The sequence below is a fragment of the Mustela nigripes genome, chromosome 14 (genome assembly GCF_022355385.1).
Source record: "Mustela nigripes isolate SB6536 chromosome 14, MUSNIG.SB6536, whole genome shotgun sequence".
Taxonomy (NCBI): domain Eukaryota; kingdom Metazoa; phylum Chordata; class Mammalia; order Carnivora; family Mustelidae; genus Mustela; species Mustela nigripes.
The window spans coordinates 45,546,316-45,571,795 of NC_081570.1; the positions used below are offsets into that span (position 1 = coordinate 45,546,316).

The window sequence follows — 25,480 nt, forward strand, 5'->3', positions numbered from 1 at the left end:
CCTGGTGATTCACAGACCTGTACCCCTGGGGATAAAAATATATGTTTATAAAAAATAAAAAATTAAAAAAAAAAAATAAGAAGAAAAAAAAAAACCATACATCTATTTACGACAAAAAAAATCTCGGGTTAAGAGACCCAAACATATAAAGGCCACATATGAAAAACAGCTAACAGTATTTTCAAAAGTGAAAAACTGAAACTTTTCCTCTAAGATCAGGAAGAAGACAAAGATGTCTTCTTTAACTACGTTTATTCAACACAATACTGGAAATCCTAACCATAGCAATCAGGTAAGAAAAAGAAATAAAAGGCAATCTAAATTGGTAACAAAGGACTAAAACTGTAATTATTTGCAGAGGATATGATACTATATATAGAAAACCCCGAAAACTCCACCAAAAAACTATTCAAACTGATAAATGGGTCAGTGAAGTTGCAGGATACAAAATGAGTATACAGATATCTTTTGCATTTCTAGACACTAATAATGGCATAGCAGAAAGAGAAATCAATAATTCCATTTACAATTGTACCAAAAAGAATAAGCCTAGAAATAAATTCAACCAAGGAGACGAAGACCTGTACCTGAAAACTATAAAACACTGATGAAAAAGATAGAAGATGAGACAAATGGAAAGATATACTATGCTCATAGGTTGGCAGAATTTATATTATTAAAATGTTCATACTATGCAAAGCAATCTAGATTCAATGCAATCTCTATCAAAAGACCAATAGTGTTTTTCATAGAATTAGAATAATTGTTTATAAATTAATATAATGCAGGTAAAATATTTATAGCACGTAAAATATGTAAATGATAAAATTTATATGGAATCATAACAGACCTCAAATAGTCAAAGCAATCTTAACAAGAATAAAGCTAAAGGTATCACAATCCCCAATTTCAAGATATACAATAAAGCTGTAATAATCGAGAAAATGTGGTGCTGGCACAAAATTAGACACCTAGATCAAGAGAACAAGATAGAAAGTCCAGAAATAAACCAATGCTTACATAGTCAGTTAATCTAGGATAAAGGAGGCAAGAATATACAATGGGGAAAAGATAATCTATTTAACAAATGGTGCTGGGAAAACTGGACAGCTGCATACAAAAGACTGAAACTGGACAACTTGCTCACAACATACACAAAAATAAACTCAAATGGATTAAAGACCTAAATGTGAGACCCGAAACCATAAAACTCCTAGAAGAAAACACGGACAGTATCCCTTTGATATTGGCCTTAGTGATATATTTATGGATAGGTCTCCTCAGGTAAGAGAAAAGCAAAAGTAAACTATGTTGCTGCATCAAAATAAAATGCTTTTGCACAACAAAGGAAACCATCAACAAAACAAAAAGGCTGAGAGAAATCAGGTAACATGATGCCCCCAGTTTTATTTTTGTTTTTCAACATTTCCTTAGCGATTCGGGTCTCTTCTGATTCCATACAAATTTTAGGATTATTTGCTCCAGCTCTTTGAAGAATACCGGTGGAATTTTGATTGGAATAGCATTAAAAGTATAGATTGCTCTAGGCAGTATAGACATTTTAACAATGTTTATTCTTCCGATCCAAGAGCATGGAATGGTCTTCCAAGCTTTACTACAAAGCTGTGATCACCAAGACAGCTTGGTACTGGCATAAAAACAGACACATAGACCAGTGGAACAGAGTAGAGAGCCCAGATATGGACCCTCAACTCTATGGTCAAATAATCTTTGACAAAACAGGAAAAAATATACAGTGGAAAAAAGTCTCTTCAATAAATGGTGCTGGGAAAACTGGGCAGCTATATGTAGAAGAATGAAACTCGACCATTCTCTTACACCATACACAAAGATAAACTCAAAATGGATAAAAGACCTCAATGTGAGACAGGAATCCACCAGAATCCTAGAGGAGAACATAGGCAGTAATCTCTTCGATATCAGCCACAGCAACTTCTTTCAAGATATGTATCCAAAGGCAAAGGAAACAAAGGCGAAGATGAACTTTTGGGACTTCATCAAAATCAAAAGTTTCTGCACAGCAAAGGAAACAGTCAAGAAAACAAAGAGGCAACCCACGGAATGGGAGAAGATATTTGCAAATGACAGTACAGACAAAAGGCTGATATCCAGGATCTATAATGAACTCCTCAAACTCAACACACACAAAACAGACAATCATATCAAAAAATGGGCAGAAGATATGGACAGACACTTCTCCCATAAAGACATACAAATGGCTATCAGACGCATGAAAAAATGTTCATCATCACTAGCCATCAGGGAGATTCAAATTAAAACTACATTGAGATATCACCTTACACCAGTTAGAATGGCCAAAATTAGCAAGACAGGAAACAACATGTGTTGGAGAGGATGTGGAGAAAGGGGAACCCTCTTACCCTGTTGGTGGGAATGCAAGTTGGTGCAGCCTCTTTGGAGAACAGTGTGGAGATTTCTCAAGAAATTAAAAATAGAACTTCCCGGGGCGCCTAAGTGGCTCAGTGGGTTAAGCCTCTGCCTTTGGCTCAGGTCATGATCCCAGGGTCCTGGGATCGAGTCCCGCATCAAGCTCTGTGCTCAGCAGGGAGCCTGCTTCCTCCTCACTCTCTGATCTATGTCTGTCAAATAAATAAATTAAAAAAAAAAAAAAGATAGAACTTCCCTATGACCCTGCCATTGCACTCCTGGGTATTTACCCCAAAGATACAGATGTAGTGAAAAGAAGGGCTATCTGTACCCCAATGGTTATAGCAGCAATGGCCACAGTCACCAAACTGTGGAAAGAACCAAGATGCCCTTCAACAGATGAATGGATAAGGAAGATGTGGTCCATATATACTATGGAGTATTATGCCTCCATCAGAAAGGACGAATACCCAAATTTTGTAGCAACATGGACAGGACTAGAAGAGATTATGCTGAGTGAAATAAGTCAAGCAGAGAGAGTCAATTATCATATGGTTCACTTATTTGTGAAGCATAACAAAAAGCATGGAGGACATGGGGAGTTAGAGAGAAGGGGGTTGGGGTAAATTGGAAGGGGAGGTGAATCATGAGAGACTATGGACTCTGAAAAATAATCTGAGGGGTTTGAAGTGGGGGAGGTGGGAGGTCAGGGTACCAGGTGGTGGGTATTATGGAGGGCATGGATTGCATGGAGCACTGGGTGTGGTGAAAAAATAATGATACTGTTATGCTGAAAATAAATAAATTTTTTAAAAAAGGCTGAGAGAAGATATTTGCAAATGATACATCTGATAAGGGTTAATATCCAAAATATATAAAAAGCTTATACACATCAACACTGAAAAAATAATCCAATTTAAAATTGGGCAGAGAGGGGTGCCTGGGTGGCTCAGTTGGTTAATCACTTCTCCTTAGAATAGGTCATGAATTCAGGGGTCCTGGGATAGAGTCCTGCTGCTGGTCCCCCTGCTTCTGCTCTCTCATTTGTACTCTCTCTCTCTCTCTCAAACAAATAAATAAAGTTTTTTTTAAAAAAATAGGCCAAAAACCTGGATAGACATTTTTTCAGAGAAGACATACAGATGGTCAACAGACATATGAAAAGATGTTCCACATCACTCATCATCAGGGAAATGCAAATTAAAACCATGATAATATATTACTTTACACCTGTCAGAATGGCTAGAACCAAAAAGTCAAGAAATAACAAGTGTTTGCAAGGATGTAGAGAAAAAGGAAACCTCATATACTGTTCGTAGAAATGTAAATTGGTATGATCAATGTGGAAAAAGGTATGGAGTTCCTTCAAAAAATTAAAAATAGAATTCCCAGACAATCCAGTAATTCCACCACTAGGTATTTACTCAAGGAAAATGAAAACACTAATTTGAAAAGGTATACACACTCTTATGTTTATTGCAGTATTATTTAAAATAAACGAGTCATGAAAGCAGCTCAAGTGTGATCAGTAGATGAATGGATAAAGAACAAGTGGTATAAATACACAATGGAACATTACTTACCTATAAAAAAGGAATGCAATCTTGCCATTTGTGGCAACATGGATGGACCCAGAGGGTATAATGCTAAATGCAATAAGTCAAAGACAAAGACAAATACCATATGATTTCACTTAAGTGTGGCATCTAAAAAACAAACAAATGTCAAGCAAAGAGGAAATGGACTCATAAATACAGAGAACTGGTGGTTACCAGAGGGATGGTTGGCAGGAGAATGGGTTAAACAGGTGAAAGGGATTAAGAGGTACAAACTTCCCGTTATAAATAAATAGGTCATGGAGATGAAAAGTACAGCACAGGAAATATAGTTAATAATATTGTAATAACAGTATGGTGAGTGAATAACATAGAATTGTTGAATCAGTATATTGTGTACCTGAAACTAATAAGACACTGTGTATTCATGATATTTTAATTAAAAAAAGAAATAAATTAATAAAGCTCTTGGTAAATATAAGTACATATCAACTGTAAAAATGACTAACTTGTAGAAGTTTAAAAATAAGATAGGATTAATGTTAAAAGTGAAAACTTTCTTAACTAGATTAATCTCCAACAAATATCTTAATTGTGAACTCTAACAAAGAGTTAATATCTCTAACAAAGAGTTAATATCTCAGCTCCACTCGAAACTTCTGCTATAGGAAAAAAAGAAACTCATAGAAAATTGGACAAATGGATATTACAGATACCACAGGAGAGAAATTTTGAATAGCTCATAAAAATAAATTCACACCAAAAAAATTAAAAATAAATTCACAACCATGTAGTAAGCAGGGAAGTGGAATGAAGACAATGAGAATTAGTTCACACCCACCAATTTAAGAATCCCAAAGTTTGAAAATAATATCTCATTTGGCAAGAACACTGAGAAACTGGAACTTCACACTAGCTGGAGAACATAAACTGGCATGACCATTTTGGAATATAGTTTTTCAATATAGAGTAAAACTGAAGTTGTTTACTATTGTTTAGGAGTTATTTCTAAGAAAATAACCTAGGGAAACCTGGTTACACATATATGAGATGATTATTATAGCATCATTTGAAAGGGTGACCATTCAAAACAACTGGAATGTCCCTTGGTAAAGGAACCCATGAAATGTATTATGTTCATATGATGGAATGTCTACAATATGCAATTATACTGAATAAACTAGACTCATGCATCAATGCAGATAGAATATGAAAACACAGCTCTGGGAAAAATCATATAATAGGTTAATAAGATGCCATTTATTAAAGAATGTAAAATACTGTATTATTAACAAATATGAATTTGTAGTTAAAGTATAAGATATACACTAAATGGACACATTCTTATATCCATATTACAATTTGCTGCTGGGAAGGAGGAGAATGAATTTAGGGAGTGAAATGAAGGGGACTTCATTTGTATTTGTAGCAAATGGAAAATCACTACTTCACTAAATGTGGCGCATAGGAGAGAAAAGAAAAGAATCACCTGTGATCTTTCTACCTTAACACAAGTGAGGTCTTAGTATTTTGGTATTCTTCCTGATTTTATCCATTTATTGGTATATTTGTCTACTTGCAGTTACAGATAATGAAGAGGCTGGAGTTCTCTCTTTTCTTGTCCCCCCCTTCCCCATTTATTATTACAACCACATTCTATCCAATTGTTTTCCCTCATTTGACCAGCTTGGGTATTTTCAGATTTTTTTTTAATCATATTCTCTAAAGATGTATGAATAGTTCATTTTGCTGAAAAGGAAAAATTATGAACTCTAATGCATCAGTAATTTCTCCTCTATTTTGTTTCCCTCCCCTATCATAAAGTAATCGAGAAAAACTTTCTTAAATTATAGACTATGCCATGTATCTCATGCTCCAATGACCTAACAATCTCATCAGGTCTATGGTAAATTAACTTTATTAATAAGAAACAATTTGTGGAAAAATTGAAAGAATATGTCTAATCAATTTCTTGGACTACTTTTGTCAGAAATGAATAAGTATCTGACTTTAGATGATCAAAAAGAATTTCAACTGAATATAAAAGAAAGCATCTTTCAAATCAATTGTCTTTACAGAGGGGTAGTCCCAGGATTAATGTTAAAAATGAAAAAAGATATTGTGGATGTATTTAAACCTCCTTTTTTATACTTGAGAATATCTTTTATCCTTTTCCTGGTCCATTAAAACCAGATCTGAAATCTGCTGTGATTTAATACAGCCTGGGTCAATATAAAGAACTTGGATTGTAGAGAAGAAATAACTGTGATTTAAATAAATCTTTCTGTCAATTTTTTGTTTCCACATTTATTAAAATTTCTGTCTATAGTCTGTCTCCAGGACTATAGACATTATTGGGAGACAGCACAGGATTATAGACAAACTTAGAACTTGGGGTCAGACAGATATAAACTTGAATCTTAGCTCTTCTACCTTCTAATTATAAAGTACTGAATAAATACCTTAATCTCAGTTTCCTACTCTATAAAACAGTAATAATAAAATCTAATTTAAAGTGTAATGTGGATATTGAATGAAATATTTGCTCTCTGCACACAAGCATTCCAATAAAGTGTGCTAGTAATATTATTATATTGGAAGACAGAAATTATAATATTAAAAAAAAATGTTTTGACATACATCTAATGGGTGACTGTGATCCCTTCCAAAAACCTTGGAGGGTGGGTACTATCTTCTTAGTCTTGCTCTGCTGTGCTCCAGGCATGTGAGTATCTCTCAGAGGGGAGCTATTACACATACCTGATGCCCTGGTTTTTAGTCTAGTGCCATGGTTTTTGTGGATGCTATCCAGAAAATGCTCCTTGATCACCTGATTCAGGCAGCCAGAGGGGCTTAGTACCTGTGTCCCACAGAGCTGAACAATTGGAGAGACAGTTCTTGGCAGGCTGTCACCCCTAGAGTATTATATAAACATCAGATTGAAACACAACCTCAGTCATTCTCTAAAAGAGGCCCATTTGTTTATCCTGGAGTTTCACCCTGAAGGACAGTCCTCAGGTGTGCCATATATCTAGAGGCCTATTGAAGGGCTCTCAGGGAACATAGGTCAGTGGCTACCATCTTTGTACTCTCCCTCTGCCTTGCTACTACTCACATGCGTCTTCCAGAAAGGAGCTTATACACCCATCTGGAGCCCGGACTGTTCTGACTGTCACCCAGGGAACACATTCAGATTGCCCAGCTCTGGTAGCCAGTGGGGCATTATGTATGTAGTCACACAAGACTGCAGATATTCGCATACTCTGAAAACTTCTGCCAGAGGGTCTGGCTCCTAATCAGCCTAAATCTGGGTGCTAACTGAGGCTCTCTCCTTTGGGACACTGACAGTTCTTGGCATAGCCTCACTACTGGGAGCTATTAAAAATATAAACATATAATAGGCTACTTGGATGATCAGAAAAGTTTGAGAATACCAAGAGCTAGGGCCATGAATGATAAGGTTTATTTCCTACACAAGGCCACTCCTTCAAGACTGGTTGAGGTGACTGTTTCATCTACTATACAGAAACCAAAACAGAGAGTCAAGCAAAATGAAGGAACAGAGGAATATGTTCTAAAAAAACAACAACAAAAAACAAAAAAAACAAAACAACCTCATAAGATAAAACCATGGGAAAAAACCTTCATGGAATAGAGATAAACAATCTAACTAATAAAAAGTTCAAAGTAATGGTCATAAAGATGTTTACTGAACTTAGGAGAAGAATGGATGAACTCAGGAAGAACTCCAACAAGGAGAAAATGTAAATAGTACCAATGGAAGTCACAAAGTTGAAGAACACAACTGAGCTGAAAAGTATAGTAAAGGGGTTCAAGAGCAGAGCAGATGAAGCAAGACAAAGGATCAGTGACCTCAAAAACAAGACACTAGAACTTGCTCACTCAGAGAAGTAAAAAATAAAAAGAATGGAAAAAAGTGAAGAAAGCTTAAAGGACTAATAGGACAACATCAAGCTGACTAATGTTCACATTATAGGGTTCCCAGGAGAAAAGAGAGAAAGGGTCAGAAAGAAATAATTACTGAAAAATTCTCTAACCTGGAGAACACACACACACACACACACACACACACACCCCTAGGAAGACTAGAGAATTCCAAATGAAATAAGCTCAAGGAGACTCACACAAAGACACATTATAATTAATATGTTGAAAATTAAGGAAAAAGAGAATGCTGCAAACAGGAAGAAAAAAACAATTTGTTACATACAAGGAAACACACATAAAACTATGAGATTTCTTCAGTAGAAACTTTGTAGGCCAGAACAGAATGGCATGATTTATTCAAAGTGCTAGAAGAAAAAAAACTTCAACCAAGAATATTCCACCTGGCAAAGTTAATGTTAAGAACTGAAGGGGAGATAGAATTTTCCAAACCAGCAAAAGGTAAAAGAGTTCATCACCACCTAACCAACTTTACCAAAAATGTTAAAGGAACTTCTTCATGTGAAAAGGAAGGGCACTAATTAGTAACAAGAAAATATATAAAAGTATAGGTAAAGGTAACTATATGGTAAAGATAAATATATAATAAGGTAGTGGATTAATCACATAAAGCCAACATGAATGTTAAAAACAATCTAAAACAATTTATAAATCTAAATTGCTATATGTAAGCCTTATGGTAACTACAAAGCAAAAACCTCTTGTATATACAAAAAAAAAAAAAAAAAATGAGGAAATCTAAACATACCTCTAAAGAAAGTCATCAAACCACAAAAGGAAAGAGAAAGAAGAGGAGTAAAGGAAAAAGGGAAACTATAGAACACTGAAAAAACAATTAACAAAATGGCAAGAAAAACTTATCAATAATTATTTAAATGTAAATGAGTGAAATTCTCTAATCAAAAGACAAAGAGTGGCTGAATGAATGAGAAAAGAACACCCACCTATATGCTACCTACAAGAGACTGATCTTCTGATTTAAGGACACACAGACTGAAAGTGAAGTGTTGGAAAAAGATAGTCCATGCAATTGAAAACCAAAAGAAAGTTGGGGTAGCTATACTTACATTAGAAAAAACAGACTTTAAAACAAAGACTGTAATAAGAGACAAAGCATTACATAATGATAAAGGGGCCAATCTAATAAGAAGATAACAACATTTGTAAATATTTATGCACCCAACACAGGAGCACCTTAATATAGATAGCATACATTAACAGACCTACAGGAAGAAACAGACAGTAATATAATACTAGTAAGGGAATTTGATAACCCAATTCCACCAATGGATAGATCATTCAAAGAGAAAATCAATAAGGAAACATTGGCCTTAAATGACACATTAGACCAGATGGACTTAACTGATATATAAGAACATTCCACTCAAAAGCAGTAGAATATACATTTTTCTCAATTGTGAATAGAACAGTCTCCAGGATAGATCACATGTTAAGCCACAAAACAAGTCTTAACAAATTAAAGAATATTGAAATCATATCAAGGATCTTTTTGGACTACAATGGCATAAAAGCAGATATTGCAAAAAGAAAACCAGAAAACTCATGAATATATTTTTATAGAGATTAAACAACATGTTACTTGTCACAGATGAAAAGAGAAATCAAAAAATACCTTGAGGGACATGAGAATGGAACTACAACATACGTAAACTTATGGGATGCAGCAAAAGCAGTTTTAAGAGGAAAGTTCATAGAGATAAATGCCTACCTCAAGAAACAAGAAAAATCTCAGATGAACAACCCAACACTAACCCTCAAGGCACTAGAAAAAAAAGACAAATGAAGCTCAAAGTCAGTAGAAGGAAGGAAATTACAAAGATCAAAGAAGAAATAAATGAAATTAAAAGACAACAGAAGAAACCAACAAATGTAAGATCTGATTCTCTGAAAAGATAAATCTTGCACAGTGAAGAAAACCATCAACAAAATAAAAAAAGCAACCTACTAATGGGAGAGAATATTTACAAATCAGATCTATGATAAGAGGTCATGATCCAAAATATATAAAGAACTTCTACAACTCAGTAACTAAAACCTCTAAACCATCCAATTAAGAAATGGGCATACTTAATCTCACAAAACAAACTGAGGGTTGCTGGGGGGAGGGGGTTGGGGAAAGGGGGTGGGATTATGGATATTGGGGAGGGTGTGTGCTTTGGTGAGTGCTGTGAAGTGTGTAAACCTGGTGATTCACAGACCTGTACCCCTGGGGATAAAAATATATGTTTATAAAAAATTAAAAATTAAAAAAAAAACAACCAGATATAGTCACAGACCTGTTCCCCTGAAGCTAATAATACATTATATGTTTATAAAACAATAAAACATTTTTTTAAAAAACCCAGATATAGTATTGACTACCATGACACAGATTCTGTTGAGTTTGTTAAGCCAAAATTGCTGTGTTTCTGGTGGTAATTCAATTCTCCATCACTCTTCTTTATTTGAACTAACAAAAAACTGATCCTCCTATTATATTACATGTGGGTATTTGGCTTTCATAGGCATTAATAAATCATTTAAGTATTAAGTCAAAAAAAAAAAAAAAAAAAGAAATGGGCATACTATCTGAATAGACTTTTTTCCCAGAGAAGACATAGAGATGGCCAATAGGTACTTCAAAAGATGCTTAACATCACTAATCAGGGAAATGCAAATCAAAACCACAAAGAGATATCATCTCATATAAGTTAGAATAACTACTACCAAAAGACAAAAACTAAAAATGTTAATGTAATGTGGAGAAAAGGGAACACTTGTGAGCTGTTACATGAGAATGTAAATTGATGTAGTTGTTACAGAAAACAAAATGGAGGTTCCACAATTAAAAATAAAACAACCATATGATCCAGCAATTTCACTTCTGAGGTTTTTTTTTTTTACGATTTTATTTATTTATTTGATAGACAGAGATCACAAGTAGGCAGAGAGGCAGGCAGAGAGGGAGAGGAGGAAGCAGGCTCTCCGCTGAGCAGAGAGCCTGATGCGGGGCTCAATCCCAGGACCCTGAGATCATGAAACTGAGCTGAAGGCAGAGGCTTAACCCACTGAGCCACCCAGGTGCCCCCACTTCTGAGTTCTTATCTGAAGGACCAGAAAGCATTAACTCAAAAAGATATACGAACACCCTCATGCTCATTGTACCATTATTTACAACGGCAAAGATAGAGAAGCAACCTGAATGTCCTGATAGATGGTTAAGAAAATGTGGTACATATATATACAATGAATACAAACATACACACCCATTCAGCCATAAAAAAAGAAACCTTGCCATTTGTAACAACACAGATGGACCTTAAGAGCATTATGTTAGGTGAAACAAGCAGATATAGAAAGGCGAACACCATCTGATCTCACTTATATGTGTCATCTAAAAAAAAAAGAAAAGAAAAGAAAAGAAAGCAAGTTCCCAACTCAGATATGGAGAACAACAGAATGATGGTTGACAAAGGTGTAGGGTGGAGTTTGGAGAAATGGGTGAAGGGTGATGGCCAAAGGTACATACTTCCAGTTATAAATAAAATCATAGGGACATAATGTACACCATATTGATTACAGTTAATACTATATTACATCTCTGAAAGTTGCTAAGATAGTAGAGCTTAGAAGATCTCATCACAAGAAGAAAATTGTAACTGAACAGTAACAGATGTTAATACTTATTATGACCATTTTATAATATATATACAAATAATCATTATGATGCATACCTGAAAATGATGTAACATTACATGTCAATTATACCAAACTGAAAAAGTTTTTTTTGAAAGTTCTTTTTATTATATTTATTATATTTTTTTATTATATTTATTATATATATAATAGAGCATCAACTTTCTCTCTTTTCTGACTTTCTCATAGAAAACCTCTAATAACTTAAGTATTACATTGTCTCTTAATGATATCTTCAATGTTATGTATGTTCGAGAAGAACCAGTAGCTCTGTAAATGCAGACTTAGTGTCACAGATGATTTACAAAAGAAATTTTCCAATTATGTTTGAATTATTCTTGGAATCCTATTTTCAAAATCAATTTTTGAACAGTGGGGGTCTCTGGTTAAATCATGGGCTGTGACCTCCTCTGATAGTTGTTTCCACTTGCCATGTCAACCCCTAGACCACAGCCTTCTTTTGGAAAATAATCTAGTCAAACTCCATGAGGCTGTAAGCTCTCGAGAAGCCGCTCACACAGCTCATTCCAACATCTGATCACTCAGTGGAATGGTGAAAGGATCCACCACACTATTAGCTACAATTGTGGAAGGTTCGCCATGTGTTAGGGGCCGTACTTAGACTCATCACATCCTCTCTTACTGGCTGTGTGGGTCTCAGGCAGTCATTTAAGATCCCAGAACCTTAATTTCTTCATTGGCTCACTGTGGTTTAGTGTAGGAATAACTCCATTAACATGTGGTCAATGCCTGACAACAATCTCAATGAGACATATTCTGTCTCATCTTCTCCTGTGGCCACAGGACAAGAGGGTAAGATGAAAATTTCTAGACCAAGAAGGCTCTGGAAAATCTAAAGAAGAGCTTCTATTAGGTGGAAAAGCTGAGACTTGAACAGCAAAGCCTGTTAGGTGCACTTTTGTATTTATTTTATTAGGGAGGTAAAGCAAAGTAGAAAGCCCAGCTTCTTTCACTTCTCCTTTCAGTGGGCTATCCATTTTGCAGATAAGAACAGGAGTAGCTTAGCCAGGCATGGCTCTATGTGACATTCCGCTGGTGCCTGGTGACAGGGAAGTAGAAGACCATCTGATTTGTCAATTATTTCAACATCCCAAACTGGGCAAGTTCCATCTCCAATAAATAACTTTTGGTAAGACTACTCTGCCCACAGGGCTTCACCTTAAGAACTCCTCCTCTTGAGTTAAGTGACTGCGGATGAGACTTTTTAAAAAAGACTAGGACTAGATGCTACAACGGATCTCGGAATGTGTTTATACCAGGTTCACAAAAATACACGATACATTTTTAAGGACACTCTTCTTTCACAAGCTGTTGAAACCCTGTCCTCTACGTTTCCTCTTCTACTACTCTACTACTCCACACTCCTACCACTGGTGCTCAACTGTCCCTACCTCGACCACTTCCTCCCTTTCAACAGAACACACACAAGCACGCTTGTGCATACATAGCTCTGTATATGATGCATGTGTTTTTGTTTTGTTTTTTTAATATTTATTTATTTATTCAACAGAGAGAGAGAACACAAGTAGGCAGAGGGGCAGGCAGAGAGAGGGGGAAGCAGGCTCCACACTGAGCAGAGAGCCCGATGTAGGGCTTGATCCCAGGACCCTGGGATCGTGACCTGAGCCCAAGACAGAGGCTTAACCCACTGAGCCACCCAGGCACCCTGATACATGTGGTTTAAACGTCAATATATACATATGTGTGTCTGTAGAGTTACATATATATGCGTGTGTGTGTGTAAGCTCAACCTTACTAATGATGACCTTCCTAATTCTCCTTTGGTTTCAATAACAGCTGCAACAAACAACAAATTCAATGCCCCCAACATCACTCTAGAGACTAGGTACTTGTTTTTAATCTATGAATATAGAAAATATAGAACCTCATTCTTCCTATAAAGGGCCACAAAACTATGATGCCTGTGATAATTCTACGTGTTAACCTGACTGGCCACAAGGTGTGCAAATTAAATGTTATTTCTTTCCGGTTTTTTTTTTTTTAATTTATTTGAGAGAATGAGTGAGCACGCATGAGCAGGGGAGGGGCAGATGGAGAGGAAGAGAGAGAGAATCCTGAAGCTGCCTCCCTGCTGAACATAGAGCCCAATGCCGGGCTCGATCTCATGACCCTGAGCTGAATCAAGAGTTTGCCGCCCAACCAGCTGAGCCATCCAGGAGCCCCTTAGGCATGCATGACTTTCTTAAAGCACTCTGACTTCTGTAATGCCACCGCTAAAGCAGAGTCTTAAATACTGGCCACTTCTGTAGCCTGAAAAAAAATAACCTTAAGCCCTCATTTTCAGTAGTAAGGTCAGCTTGTAACATATCAGCATGTCAAATTTCAGGGTGTCTCTTTGAGGTGGCCACAATATCCAACCCCACCTGTTTCACCGAGAGGGAGAGCAGGTCATCTTCAGAGCTAGCAGCAGACTTCAAGTTGGAGCCCTGTCTGCAGACTCCAGTCCTTCTGTGCACTAGACCTTGTTACAGACAAACCCCACTCCTCCCAACAAACAACGAAGAGTGGCCATTTATCAAGTGTTGACAACACTGCCGGGCATGCTGTGGAGTTAAAGATATTTATCTCAACCCTCACAACAATCCTAGGAGGTAGGATTTATTGATGGCACCATCCCCCATGTGAGGAAATGGGAGACTCAGAGATATTAAATTACTTTCCTAAGATCACACAGCTTGTGTGCAGAGCTCAAAATAGGAATCTGAGGTTATCTGATCCAAAGTTTCTGTTCTTAACCCTTTACAACATACTCCCTGGATCTTCTAATTCTCAAGGGTTGCAAAAGCATTCCATTTAAGCAAACTTCAGTTACGCAGCTGGTAAGAGGTGGCAGATCCTCTCCCTGCTTTCAAAGAATTTCTAATTTAGACAGGAAGGTTGGGGTGGGGGACACCCGAGAAGCTGGGAAGTAACAAAAACAGATTGTACATAATCATACGCAGTTAGGTACACAAAGTGCCATCTAATTCAGCCAACATTTAATGAACTATTCCGTGCTGCACTGCCTCACACTCACCCTGCCACCATCCATTCTAAACATGTCAGGTGATGGTTCCTGAACACACCAGAGTGCCTCCTGACCCTTAGTTTCCATATATGTGACTCTTCTGCTTGTCAGATCCTTACCACCAATGGCCTCTTCACCAACTTTGACTTCTTTAAAATACAAAGTAAGTGTCATTCTCTTTGTTCCTTCTATAATCTATTGTCTACATCTCTACAAAGTGGTCAGCATGATCTTTTAAAAAGAGGATCTGAACCTTGTCACAATGCTGCTTAAGTCTTCTGAGGCTTCCTAGGATTCTTTTTTTTTTTTAAAGCAGGCTTCATGCCCAGCATGGAGCCCAGCACAGGACTCCATCTCATGACCCTGAGATCAAGATCTGAGCTGAGATCAAGAGTCGGATGCTTAACTGACTGAGCCACCCAGGCACGCCCCTCCTATGACTCTTAATGAAAAACAGCAGCAAAACCATCAAGAGCCTCCCCTTCATTATCTTATTTCAAGCAACCTCTCCAAACTCCTGTCCAACCATTCTTCTCCTCCCCCATGACACTCTGACCACACTGGCCTCCCATCTGTCTTGCAAGGATGCCACACTCTCTCCTACCTCGAGGACTTTGCAAAGGCTCTTCCTGCCACCTGGAATGACTCTGTATGCCAAGCTCTTTTTCAACCATGAGGTCTCCCCTTATAGGATGCCTTCAAGAAAGTCCTTCTACTTCCTTTTCCAAATAGCCCTCTTCCCTACCATCTGTAACTATATAACCTTTTGCTTTATATTATACTTAGTAGTTGTCCTCATCTTTAAATCTTGTTACTCTAATTTTCTTTTTTAAAAGGATGTTATTTATCTGAGAGAGAGAGAACAAGCAGGGGGAATGGCAGGCAGAGGGAGAGGGAGAAGCAGGCTCCTGCTGAGCAAGGAACCCAATGCAGGGCTTGATCCCAGGACCCCGGGATCATGACCTTGGCTGAAGGCAGCCACTTAATCGACTGAGTCACCCAGGTGCCCCTAATTTTTTTTCTTTTGCTCTGCAATCTTATAGATCATTCAATGCTGGGCCCCTGGTGACAAATACAATGCCTGGCACGCTATAGGCTCCCAGTTGTCTAGAACCCCCTCTGACACTCACGCTGACACTAAAAACTCCTACACAGACAGATGATATCACATCATGAACATTTTCACTGAGCTGCTCCTCAGTGCCAAGTACTGTGCCATTATATAAAAGCAAATAATAGACAAGGTCCTTGAACTCAAGACTCTCATGGTGTAGAATAACCAAGAAAAGAAGCCAGAATAATTATTACTCGAAGCGTTAGTAAGTACTAACAGAAGAGCTAAGCAGGCCTCTGCATGGAACAGATGGTGCCTTGGGACAGGAGACACGGGTGTGATTGAGGAAGTAGACATGTAAGCATTTACCATTGCCTTGTATCTTATCATTATTTGCTTCTCTGTCTTTCTTCCCAACTAAAAGGTATATTCACGAGGGCAGAGACTTCGCTTTCTGTTGCTTTATCAGCATCTAGAACCATGTCTGGCACGTAGCTGGACTCAATAAACGTTCACTGACTAGCTCACGGACTGAACGAATCCTGCACGATGAGAAGAAACCATCAGCTAAAGGTCTGGGAGGAGATGACTCTCCTTCCTTCCCAGGAAGCAGCCAACATGTGTGCTTGGTAGGAACATGCTTGCTGTGTTTGAGGAGAGGCCAAAAGACCAGCCAGGGGGCTGAAGGCGGTGAACCGGGGAGAGAGCACAGAGTAGCCAGAACCTGTAGGAGTAGCCAGAACCTGTAGGAGTAGCCAGAACCTGTAGGAGTAGCCAGAACCTGTAGGGCCCTCTTGGCCCTGGTATGGAGTTTGGGGTTCCTGAATTTTAATTCTGAATGTAAAATGGAGGCGAAGTGCTCAGTGATTAGTTTGAGTAAATAACTACAGAATGGAGCACGAGAGGGGAGTGCCTTCCGGGACGGCTAGAATAATAAGGATGAGCTTCGTGGCAGGCTCACTCGGAGTTGAATGCCAGACTGAGGAGGAACAGAGGACAGAGAAGCTCTCAGGGGAGTCCACATCTTTACAAGGCAAGAGTCCTTCCGTGACACACAAGGGCAAATGAAGAGCTCAGATTGTCCTGATTATTTGCCTTTGTTTCATATTAGAAGGACATGATACTGGACAGGTAGGTCAATGCAACATATACAGATGACAGAGCCTAGAAATGCTTTATTTATATAAAAGTTCATGGAAGGTGGTATCATTTTATTTGTCTATCCTTCTCCCTCAATCTGTCACTCCATTGGTCCATTACTTACTTCGTCATTAAATAATTACTATTTGCACATCTACTTTCTGGTAACTGAGAAAGGTGAGAGAGACAGTCAATCATGGAATTTAAAATCTAACAGATAACCTCCCCAAATCGCTCATGTTGGGAAAATTCTGAGATAGGACGGTGCAGTTGCAAATTCTTACAAACATTCAGTCCTGAGTTCACATCCTCAATTAGCTCTGTACTATCGTATACTTTAAGGCAAGTCATGAAAAGTCTCTGCGCCCTTTCTTTTTCCTCTACAAAATGGGAATATTAATTTTGCCCTCCAAAGATGATCATGGGACTAAAATGAGTCTAACAGATGGAAAGTGCCAAGCAATGCCTAGCCGGTGCCCATAGTCAAAGATTAGTTTCCAGTCAACCTTTCTGAACAAACCTATGTACCAAAAGGGGCTCCAATTCTGCAACATTACTGCCTGGTTTCTTCCTAACTCATGAGTCTTTCCAGCTTGTCATGTGAATGCAACAAAAGAGAAAAGCTGAGAATTGGCTCCAAATGCTTCGATGCTTTAGCTCCAACCTGGCCAGGCTCCCTCACACAGATCTCTCTGCAGACAGAAAAGGAAATCCTACGGCAGGAGAGGTATTCAAGAATACCTGCCTGGAGAATGTCTCGGCTCAACTTGCAGAGCAGACCAGGAGTCTGGTAAACCCTGGCCGCCTTTGTTGTAGGCAAAGCCCCAACATGAATCCTCAGGAAGGCAGTCTGCAGTGGGGGGTGAGAAGTGAAGCTCTGGAGCCACACTGACCAGGTCAGACTCTACAAGAGTGATGGCACAGAGGCATCAGGTTGGGTTCCTTAACCTGACTCTGTGGTCAGAGCATCCACTAGCCACCAACTTCATGGAGTGGTTGTGGTTGGGAGTTGGAAAATGAGAGAGGGACATTAAGTATAGGGAACAAGCCTTTGTCTATGGTAAGTATTCAACACACAGAAACTTAGGTGAACTTTTTAAAGGAAGGTAACTTTTTGAAGGAAGAATCCTTGAAAATATGAAAGAAACCCCCCAAATAAATGTACCATTCTAGCCGCCACTGCCCTTGGAAAGACAGGCCAAACAGTAGCCTTGTTGTGTTTCTGGAAGCCAATTCAAAAGGGGTAATAAGAATTTACTGAAGTGGCTTGAGCTGAAGCCACCTGAATATTCTGAGTCTAAACCTTTATAAGGCACACGCTTAAAAAAATCCCCAGTCTTCCTTCTTGCCCCGTAGTGATTGAGTTTAGCACACTGGGATGTGATGGCCCACCTTCACCTCCCAGATACCATCATGAGGAACCTGTTTTGCTGTTGGTCAATCAGAGCTGGTCTATACCAGTCTTGACTACCTGAAATGCAGCCATTTATGAAAGAATGCTGTTGGTCCAAACAAATTAAAAACTAGTCCTAAGAGCTTCTGGTCCTACATGCACATGTAAGACATGCTTGTTTTAAGTAAAAAACAATCCCAAATAGTTTTCGGGGAGCTTCAGTCTTATACTGAGCACTGACCATGTATCAAACATTCCACACGTGCAGAAGCCCACAATGATGGAAACAGCAAAGCGCCTGGAAAGGGTGTTATAGTCCTCTCTTGCCACCTGTCTCATTCTCCACAGCTGATCCCACAATCACTGCATGCCCTCCAAAATACAACCTGAGTCCCTTCTTTTTCTAAACAACAAGAAAACCCCCTCTATTTCTACCACCTTGTCCATATCAAGAGATTAAACCTTTTTGTGACTCAGTTTCCTCATCTATAAAATTACAATACCCTCTATCTCTTAGGATTGCCATAAATGAAGCCCTATATTTAAAGTGCGTAGAACACCATCAGTACGAGTGCAGATCACTATATTTATTGTTACTGTTCTGTTGTTGCAGTGGCTTCTAAAGCTGTCTCTACCTGTTTCCACACTAATTTTTTTTTATGCAGCCTCCAAAGTGATCTTTACAAAATAAATGTCATCTCACGTCACTCCCTGGTTTAAAACTCCTGTGGTTTCCCAACATATCTAGAGAGCAGCCTTCAGATTCCACAGCTCTCAGTACAATCCCATTCCGTCAGTGCACTGTGCTTAGCTATTGTCCCCCCTCCTTTCTAGTTACCTCAGTGTGCCAATACTGTTCTCCCCTGAGACGCTGCTCCAGCTGGTCCCTCTTCTGGAATGTCCATCTCTTAGACCTTTCATGACTGAGGCCTCATCATGCAGGTCTCAAATCACAAGTCATGACCTCAGGCCTGATCATCTGACACTTCCTTTATGCCACTCCCCATCCCCAGTTACTATCTGAAGGCTCTTTAAAACACTCTCTTTATAGCACTTACCACCATTCAAGTGAAGATAAGAGATGCATTTTGTTTTACCAAGTATTGTTGTTCTGCTATTATCAATATATTTTTTAGATTTTTTAAAAATTTATTTGACAGAGAGAGATCACAAGTAGGCAGAGAGGCAGGCAGAGAGAGAGGGGAAAAGCAGGCTCCCTGCTGAGCAGAGAGCCCAATGTGGGGCTCGATCCCAGGACTCTGGGATCATGACCTGGGCTGAAGGCAGAGGCTTTAACCCACTGAGTCACCCAGTCACCCCTATTATCAATATTTTAATTGAATGCCTTAGGTAAGGCATTTCTTCCCATTTCCATAGGATCTCTCCTTCCCGTTGTCTAATATGGGTTCTACACAGAGTCACAAAATCCACCCAGCCCGGGGAGGCATCTGTGTTTTTCCTTCTGCAGGAGGTAGAAATATCAAAACACAAGCGTGTCCCAAAATATTGGGTTGAGTGAGATCATCTGAAAGACTCAAAATAAACTTATATTATCTTTTAAAGACTGTCATTAAGATGAGACCCAAAATTAAAAAGTTCAGAAGAGAAAATGGTGGACTCCTGGAACCCACCCAAGAATCCTTGTCTGAGAATCCGTAGGAGTCTTCTCTTCTGAAATAAGGTTCTTCCCTCCTTAGTGTCTGAGTCAGAGATTTCCTGAGTCAGGACTAGCCTCTGACATTGCTTAATGGGAGAAAAGCCATATTTATAGCTAATGAATAAAATATTAGCCGACTCTGCTAAGTACTGACAGAGACCCAGCGCTAATTGCTGCCCTGGGACTAACCTGCTTTGCTCACACAAGTAGGGGCTGCTTATTCAAGAGGGATGCCAGCCAGCGTGGTTTGCATGAAAGAGTGATGACAAAGAAGAATCTCCAAAGAGTCATTGCACTGTTGGGAACTAACAAGATATTTATTCCAGAGATAACAAGGGATGGAGAGGTCAAGGGTTGAGGACACCAAGACTCACCAAGCATCTTCTGTATACTACATGCTTTATGCAATTTATCTCATTTCGTCTTCATGACAATCAAGGAAGTACTATTGTGTCCACTTCATAGATGTGTATATCAATGCTCTGAGTGGTCATAGGCATAGAGGAGGGGTCTGGCTCTATGGGAGTCTGACTCCAGACCTGTACTGGTTGCAGGACACAATGCTGCTTCTCATATTTAATAGAGGATATGAAGAGGTTCAAAGGTGAAAGTGGCTACTGTAAATGCACTGAATTTCTGACAAGATGATTAAAAACATATATCCATAAAAATATGGCAAAAACATATAACATATTTGGGGAATAGAGGTTGAAAATGATGACAGTTTTATTTAACACAATGCAGTCCCTAGATGTTTTAAGAGCCACCAGGTAAGGAAGGGTAAAGACCCTGTCTACTCAACCAATGAGCAGATCTTGGACAGATGGCTGGAAGTCTGGGGTAGGGATGCCAGTTTTTGGTCCCAGTTCAATTGGGACATTTGAATAGATAAAACAAATGCACGTGTGCCCATAAGTGTGCATGTGTGCCCTGCTATATTCTCAGTGTACATAAGAGGCCTTAAAATATAGTACACTGTCAGTAAATACACGTTGAGTACATATCTGATGAATTGTTGAACACTGCCTCTGAAACTAATGATATACTGTGTGTTGGCTAATTGAATTTAAATTAAAAAAAAAATGTTGAATGAATAAAATCTGCCCCAACAGGACAAATACATTACTTGTTTAAGCTAACTCAACATTATAAGCTATAGGCCCAACTCCTCAGCATGGTACCTAATTAACTTTAGGATCCAACCTCATATCTCTTATTGTTCAGGGAACGAGCTCCTTCTTCAAGGATTTTAGAAGAGATTAAGGTTCTGATCATGGATCCCTGCCTTTAGAGGGGTTATAGGAAGCTAAGCAAGCTTTACGGAACACTTTGCAGATGCTCAATTGTGCACTCGACCCTTTACAATCACTGTTGCATTTAACATCACCACGACTGTATGAGTTAGGTCCTATCAGCCTACCATTTTATGTAAGTAGAAACTAAGGTTTGCAGTGGTTAAGGCATTTGCCCAAGGTTACATAGGTGTGAAGTGGTAGGGCTCAGATGAAAAAACCCCAGACTTGTTAATAATTGCCAGGTCCCCCTCCAGACCTGATGTATTCTGTTTCTAATCTGGTATCTGTACTGAAGATTAATACCATGAACACAGGAGATGTTCTTTCCAAACAAGCACTGGTTTCCATGGAAGTTGTTTCTAAGGCTGCTCAGTATCATGGCATTTACCCATTTAAACTACCTCATGCAAGCTCATGGTCCTAACTACTCAGCATAGCACCTGATTAACATTAGGATCCAACCTTCTTTCTTATTCTTCCACATCAGAATACTTTGTGTCTGTTTGTCCTCCACTTTCTTCCTACCACCTTGCTTTCAGTCATGGTCTGTCTCTGCGCTGAACATCCATTGGTCCATCCATCATCCATTAACCAATGATAAGTCAGGAATATGGTTCTTGCCAGGAACCATGTTCTGCCCTCACCTACCGTATAGTCTCACAAAAGGGAATAAGTAAAACTACTAATTCAGACACATCACACAGAAGACATCTGAAGATCTTTCGTCCTCCATGAAGCCACCCCTAAGTATCCCGGGTCCCCCTTGGTCTGTTTTGCTTTGTACTCTGACAACACTACGGTCCATATCAAATCTGAGGTACAACGAACCTCATTTCCAATGACGATTAGGTTCTAGAGCCAGTGTGAAATGACACAACATTCCAACTGCCCTTCTACAACCCTTAGGAAGAAGCTGTCACACTGGAGACTCGTCACTGTTTCCCAATACTTGCCTGTCAAGCAATTTTGTCCTCCATGTGGAGACAGACGGCTGTTTTTGAGTAAAGGGCCAGAGAAGAGGTCAGCTTAGTTCAGAGCCAAATGGTAGGAAGAAGACCCATCTAGTCATACACTACAATCACAGCACACAAGTAGTCATGCTGAGAGGCTCACAGAATGTGTGTCCTGACGGAACCGAGACTGGCTCAGAGTACAGCGGAATTATAGTGTCTACTGAAACTGTCACCCTGGGGGGCCCATGCTCATTAAGTGAACAGTGCAAATCATTGTCTTAGCTGTCTAAATTTTCTCTTTCACATAAATGCACATAGCATGTGGCTTCAGTGACCCACGCTGTGCTGTCATTTTATTCTTCTGAATGGGTGACTAAACTAGGAGATCCTGGGACACATGAACCATGCCCAACACCACACGGTCAGTCCCTTGGGGAACAAGATTATCGTATCTAGTCCTTGGTAGACAAGAACCTCCAAGATTTGGTTCCTGTCTTCCTCCGTGATAGCTTTTATCTCCATTCATACCACCGTTTCCACACCAAGTCTACTTAGCTATTTCTGATTTTCCCTGTTGGGACCTGCTTCCTTACACCTCCCACCTCTGCCTACAGCGCCCCTCCCTATGTCACCCAGCCTGTGTCTATCCTTGGTACTCCCTGCAAATGTTTCCTGCCTGGATCCCTGCCTCCCTATAGGTAAAGTTTGGCATCCTCCCACTCCAAAGCTGGGCCATGTGACTTGCTTTAACCAATAGGATGTTAACAAATATGACATGGCAGAGTTGGAAAAGTGTTTGTGCAATGGGAATTGTCTTGCTTTGCAGCTGTGGCTGAAGATTGTTCCTCAGGTAACTTGCTGGAGGGTGAGACAGCTGCTGCTAAGTCATATTGCCCCCCTTGTGCCAGCCAAGGCAACTCTAGATCAGCTGGTTACAGGCTGATCCTCCTACACATCAGAAACCCAAGTCCATATCAGCAAAGCTGCCTGGGTAGTCTGCAACATTCTAGCAATACCAGCAGAGCTCAGCCCTGCTGTGTGCTATTGCTATTTTGTTGCTTATTATGTGGTATGATTGTAGCAGAAGATAACAGATACATTTTCTATCAACACTTCACTGGCCTATCCAAGGACAGGCGATCACTCCCCTATTTGCACAATATTTCCTCTATTAGAAAACTAAACACACTCTACTATTATAAAATTTAGTAAATAATAGGATTATTTGTTTTTATGTTTACTTCTTTGAAGGCTGACCTTCTTGAGAAGAGGAATATCTTTTTGAAGGCTGACCTTCTTGAGAAGAGGAATATCTTTCTGAGGGAAGGGACATGATACAAATCAAAACAGTTTGGTCATACCTGTTAGTACAGTCATTACAGAAAAGAGTAGAGAGGTTCCATTAAGAATTGAACTGTCGCATGACCCAGCACTCCTGGGTCTGTATCTGAAGAAAATGAAATCAGCATCTCAAAGAGAGACCACTACACTCATGTTAATATGACAGCATTATTCACAAGAGCCAAGATATGGAAACAGCCTAAGCGACCATCAACAGATGAATGAATAAAGAAGATGTGAAGTATATATATAATAGAAAGTTATTTGGCCACAAGAAAGAAGAAAATCCTGCCATCTGTGATGATATGGGTGGACCCTGGGGGCATTACGCTAAGTGAGATAAGTCAGACAGAGAAAAACAATTACTGTATGGTAGCACTTATACACAAAATCTAAAAAACCAAACTTTATAAAAACAGAGTCAATCATAGTTACCAGGAGCTGAGGGGTGGGTGAACTGGAGAGAGATTGTTTAAGTAATAGTAGATAAGTAAGTTCTGGAGATCCAATGTACAAAGAGTGGTTATGGTAAAAAATATAATGTATTATAAATTTTAAGTTTGCTAAGAGATTAGATCTTAACTGTTCTCAACACACAAAAAAAATGAGAATTATGTGAGGTGATCAAGTGGTTAGCTAACACTACTGTAGTAATCATACTGTGATTTGTAAATGCAACAAACTAACACCTTGTATATCTCAAACTTACACAATCTTATGTTTCCCTTATAGCCAAAAGAAAAAAATAGTTTAGGGATACTTGGGTTGGAATCATGGTTCTGCAAGTGGCCAGACTTTCTGAGCCCAAGTCTGTAGTTACAACATAAGGACAGCAGCAGCAACTTTCCAGCCTTGAGAAAAGAAAGTAAGAAAATGTGTAAAAAGTAGCCAGTTCAATGCAGGACACATCAAAGGGCTCAAGAGATAGTATTTGGTTGAGTGAATTAACGGACTGATGATTCCATGGCAAAATTCTCAGAACAAGTACAGCAAAAACAGAAGGTCCTTTGTCCCATTATCAAGTTCTAATGTCACACCAGCTGCCCACAGCATTCTGTAGCCTCTAATTCGATTTATTACTGTGGAAGCTGATGTTTCAATTTACCAAACCCAGCTGTATAATAAATAAAAGTACCTCAGAGGACCATCTTTGCAACTTAATGTCAGCACAGCAGTTAAATGGAGTTTATTTAATCTCGCCTCTAAAACAAAAGTTGCAGTTTGTTGCTTATAAATCTGTTCTTCCGGCAACCCTTCTGAGATACCCAGACACCTGGCTTGGGCTTTTTGCCTGCTCTCAGGCTGGCTAAGCAGCCTGTCAATGCTCCACGTGCTGTGCTCCCCCACGACAAATAAAAAGGTACTCACCTCTCTGGAGGCAGGCAGCCCTCTTCCACAGCTGCTGCAAGAGCAAAAGGTAGTGTGAAAAGGGGTGTAGGCGGCAGCCTGATGAAAGCAGCCTTTGTTTGTGCAATGCCCAGACCCCAGAGACAAAATGAGGAGTGGTAACTCACTGGTGCCGCCCACCCCGGCACCTAGGAGACCCTCCATCCTTCCCGAAGTGCAGCGCTCACCCACACCATATGGTGCTTCATTATGAAGACAAGCTTGAGCTTTCGGATTAGACTTTGACCTTCTGGAGCACCAGAACTGATGTGGGGGTTCTCTCTTTAACTCTTGTGTCCATCACAGGGTCCAGGGCAAGGACAGCATAGCTGCTCAACACAAGCTTTCCATAAGGATAACTGATCACCGTGCATTTACTGAGCACTTCCTTGGTGTGCCCAGCACTGTTTAAACCCTTTCCGTGACTCATCTCATTTATGCTCACAAAAATCCTGAGAGAGGAGTGTTACTCTCACCCCCGTTTTACAGATAAGGACAATGAGGCTCAGTAAGTAACATGTGCAAACTTAAATAGCTAGTGGGGGAGGGGAGAGGCTAGGATTTATAAAGGCCATTTTATGACAG

The 25,480-nt window shown here is 39.3% G+C and overlaps 1 protein-coding gene across 1 annotated transcript in view; it reads right to left on the reverse strand.

Annotated features, from left to right (window-relative positions):
* Positions 1–25,480, reverse strand: part of FYB2 (FYN binding protein 2) — a 102,412-nt gene that overhangs the window by 70,338 nt on the left and 6,594 nt on the right. The window contains 1 exon segment of the mRNA XM_059377085.1: positions 24,878–24,911. Coding sequence (XP_059233068.1) covers positions 24,878–24,911 — 34 coding nt within the window.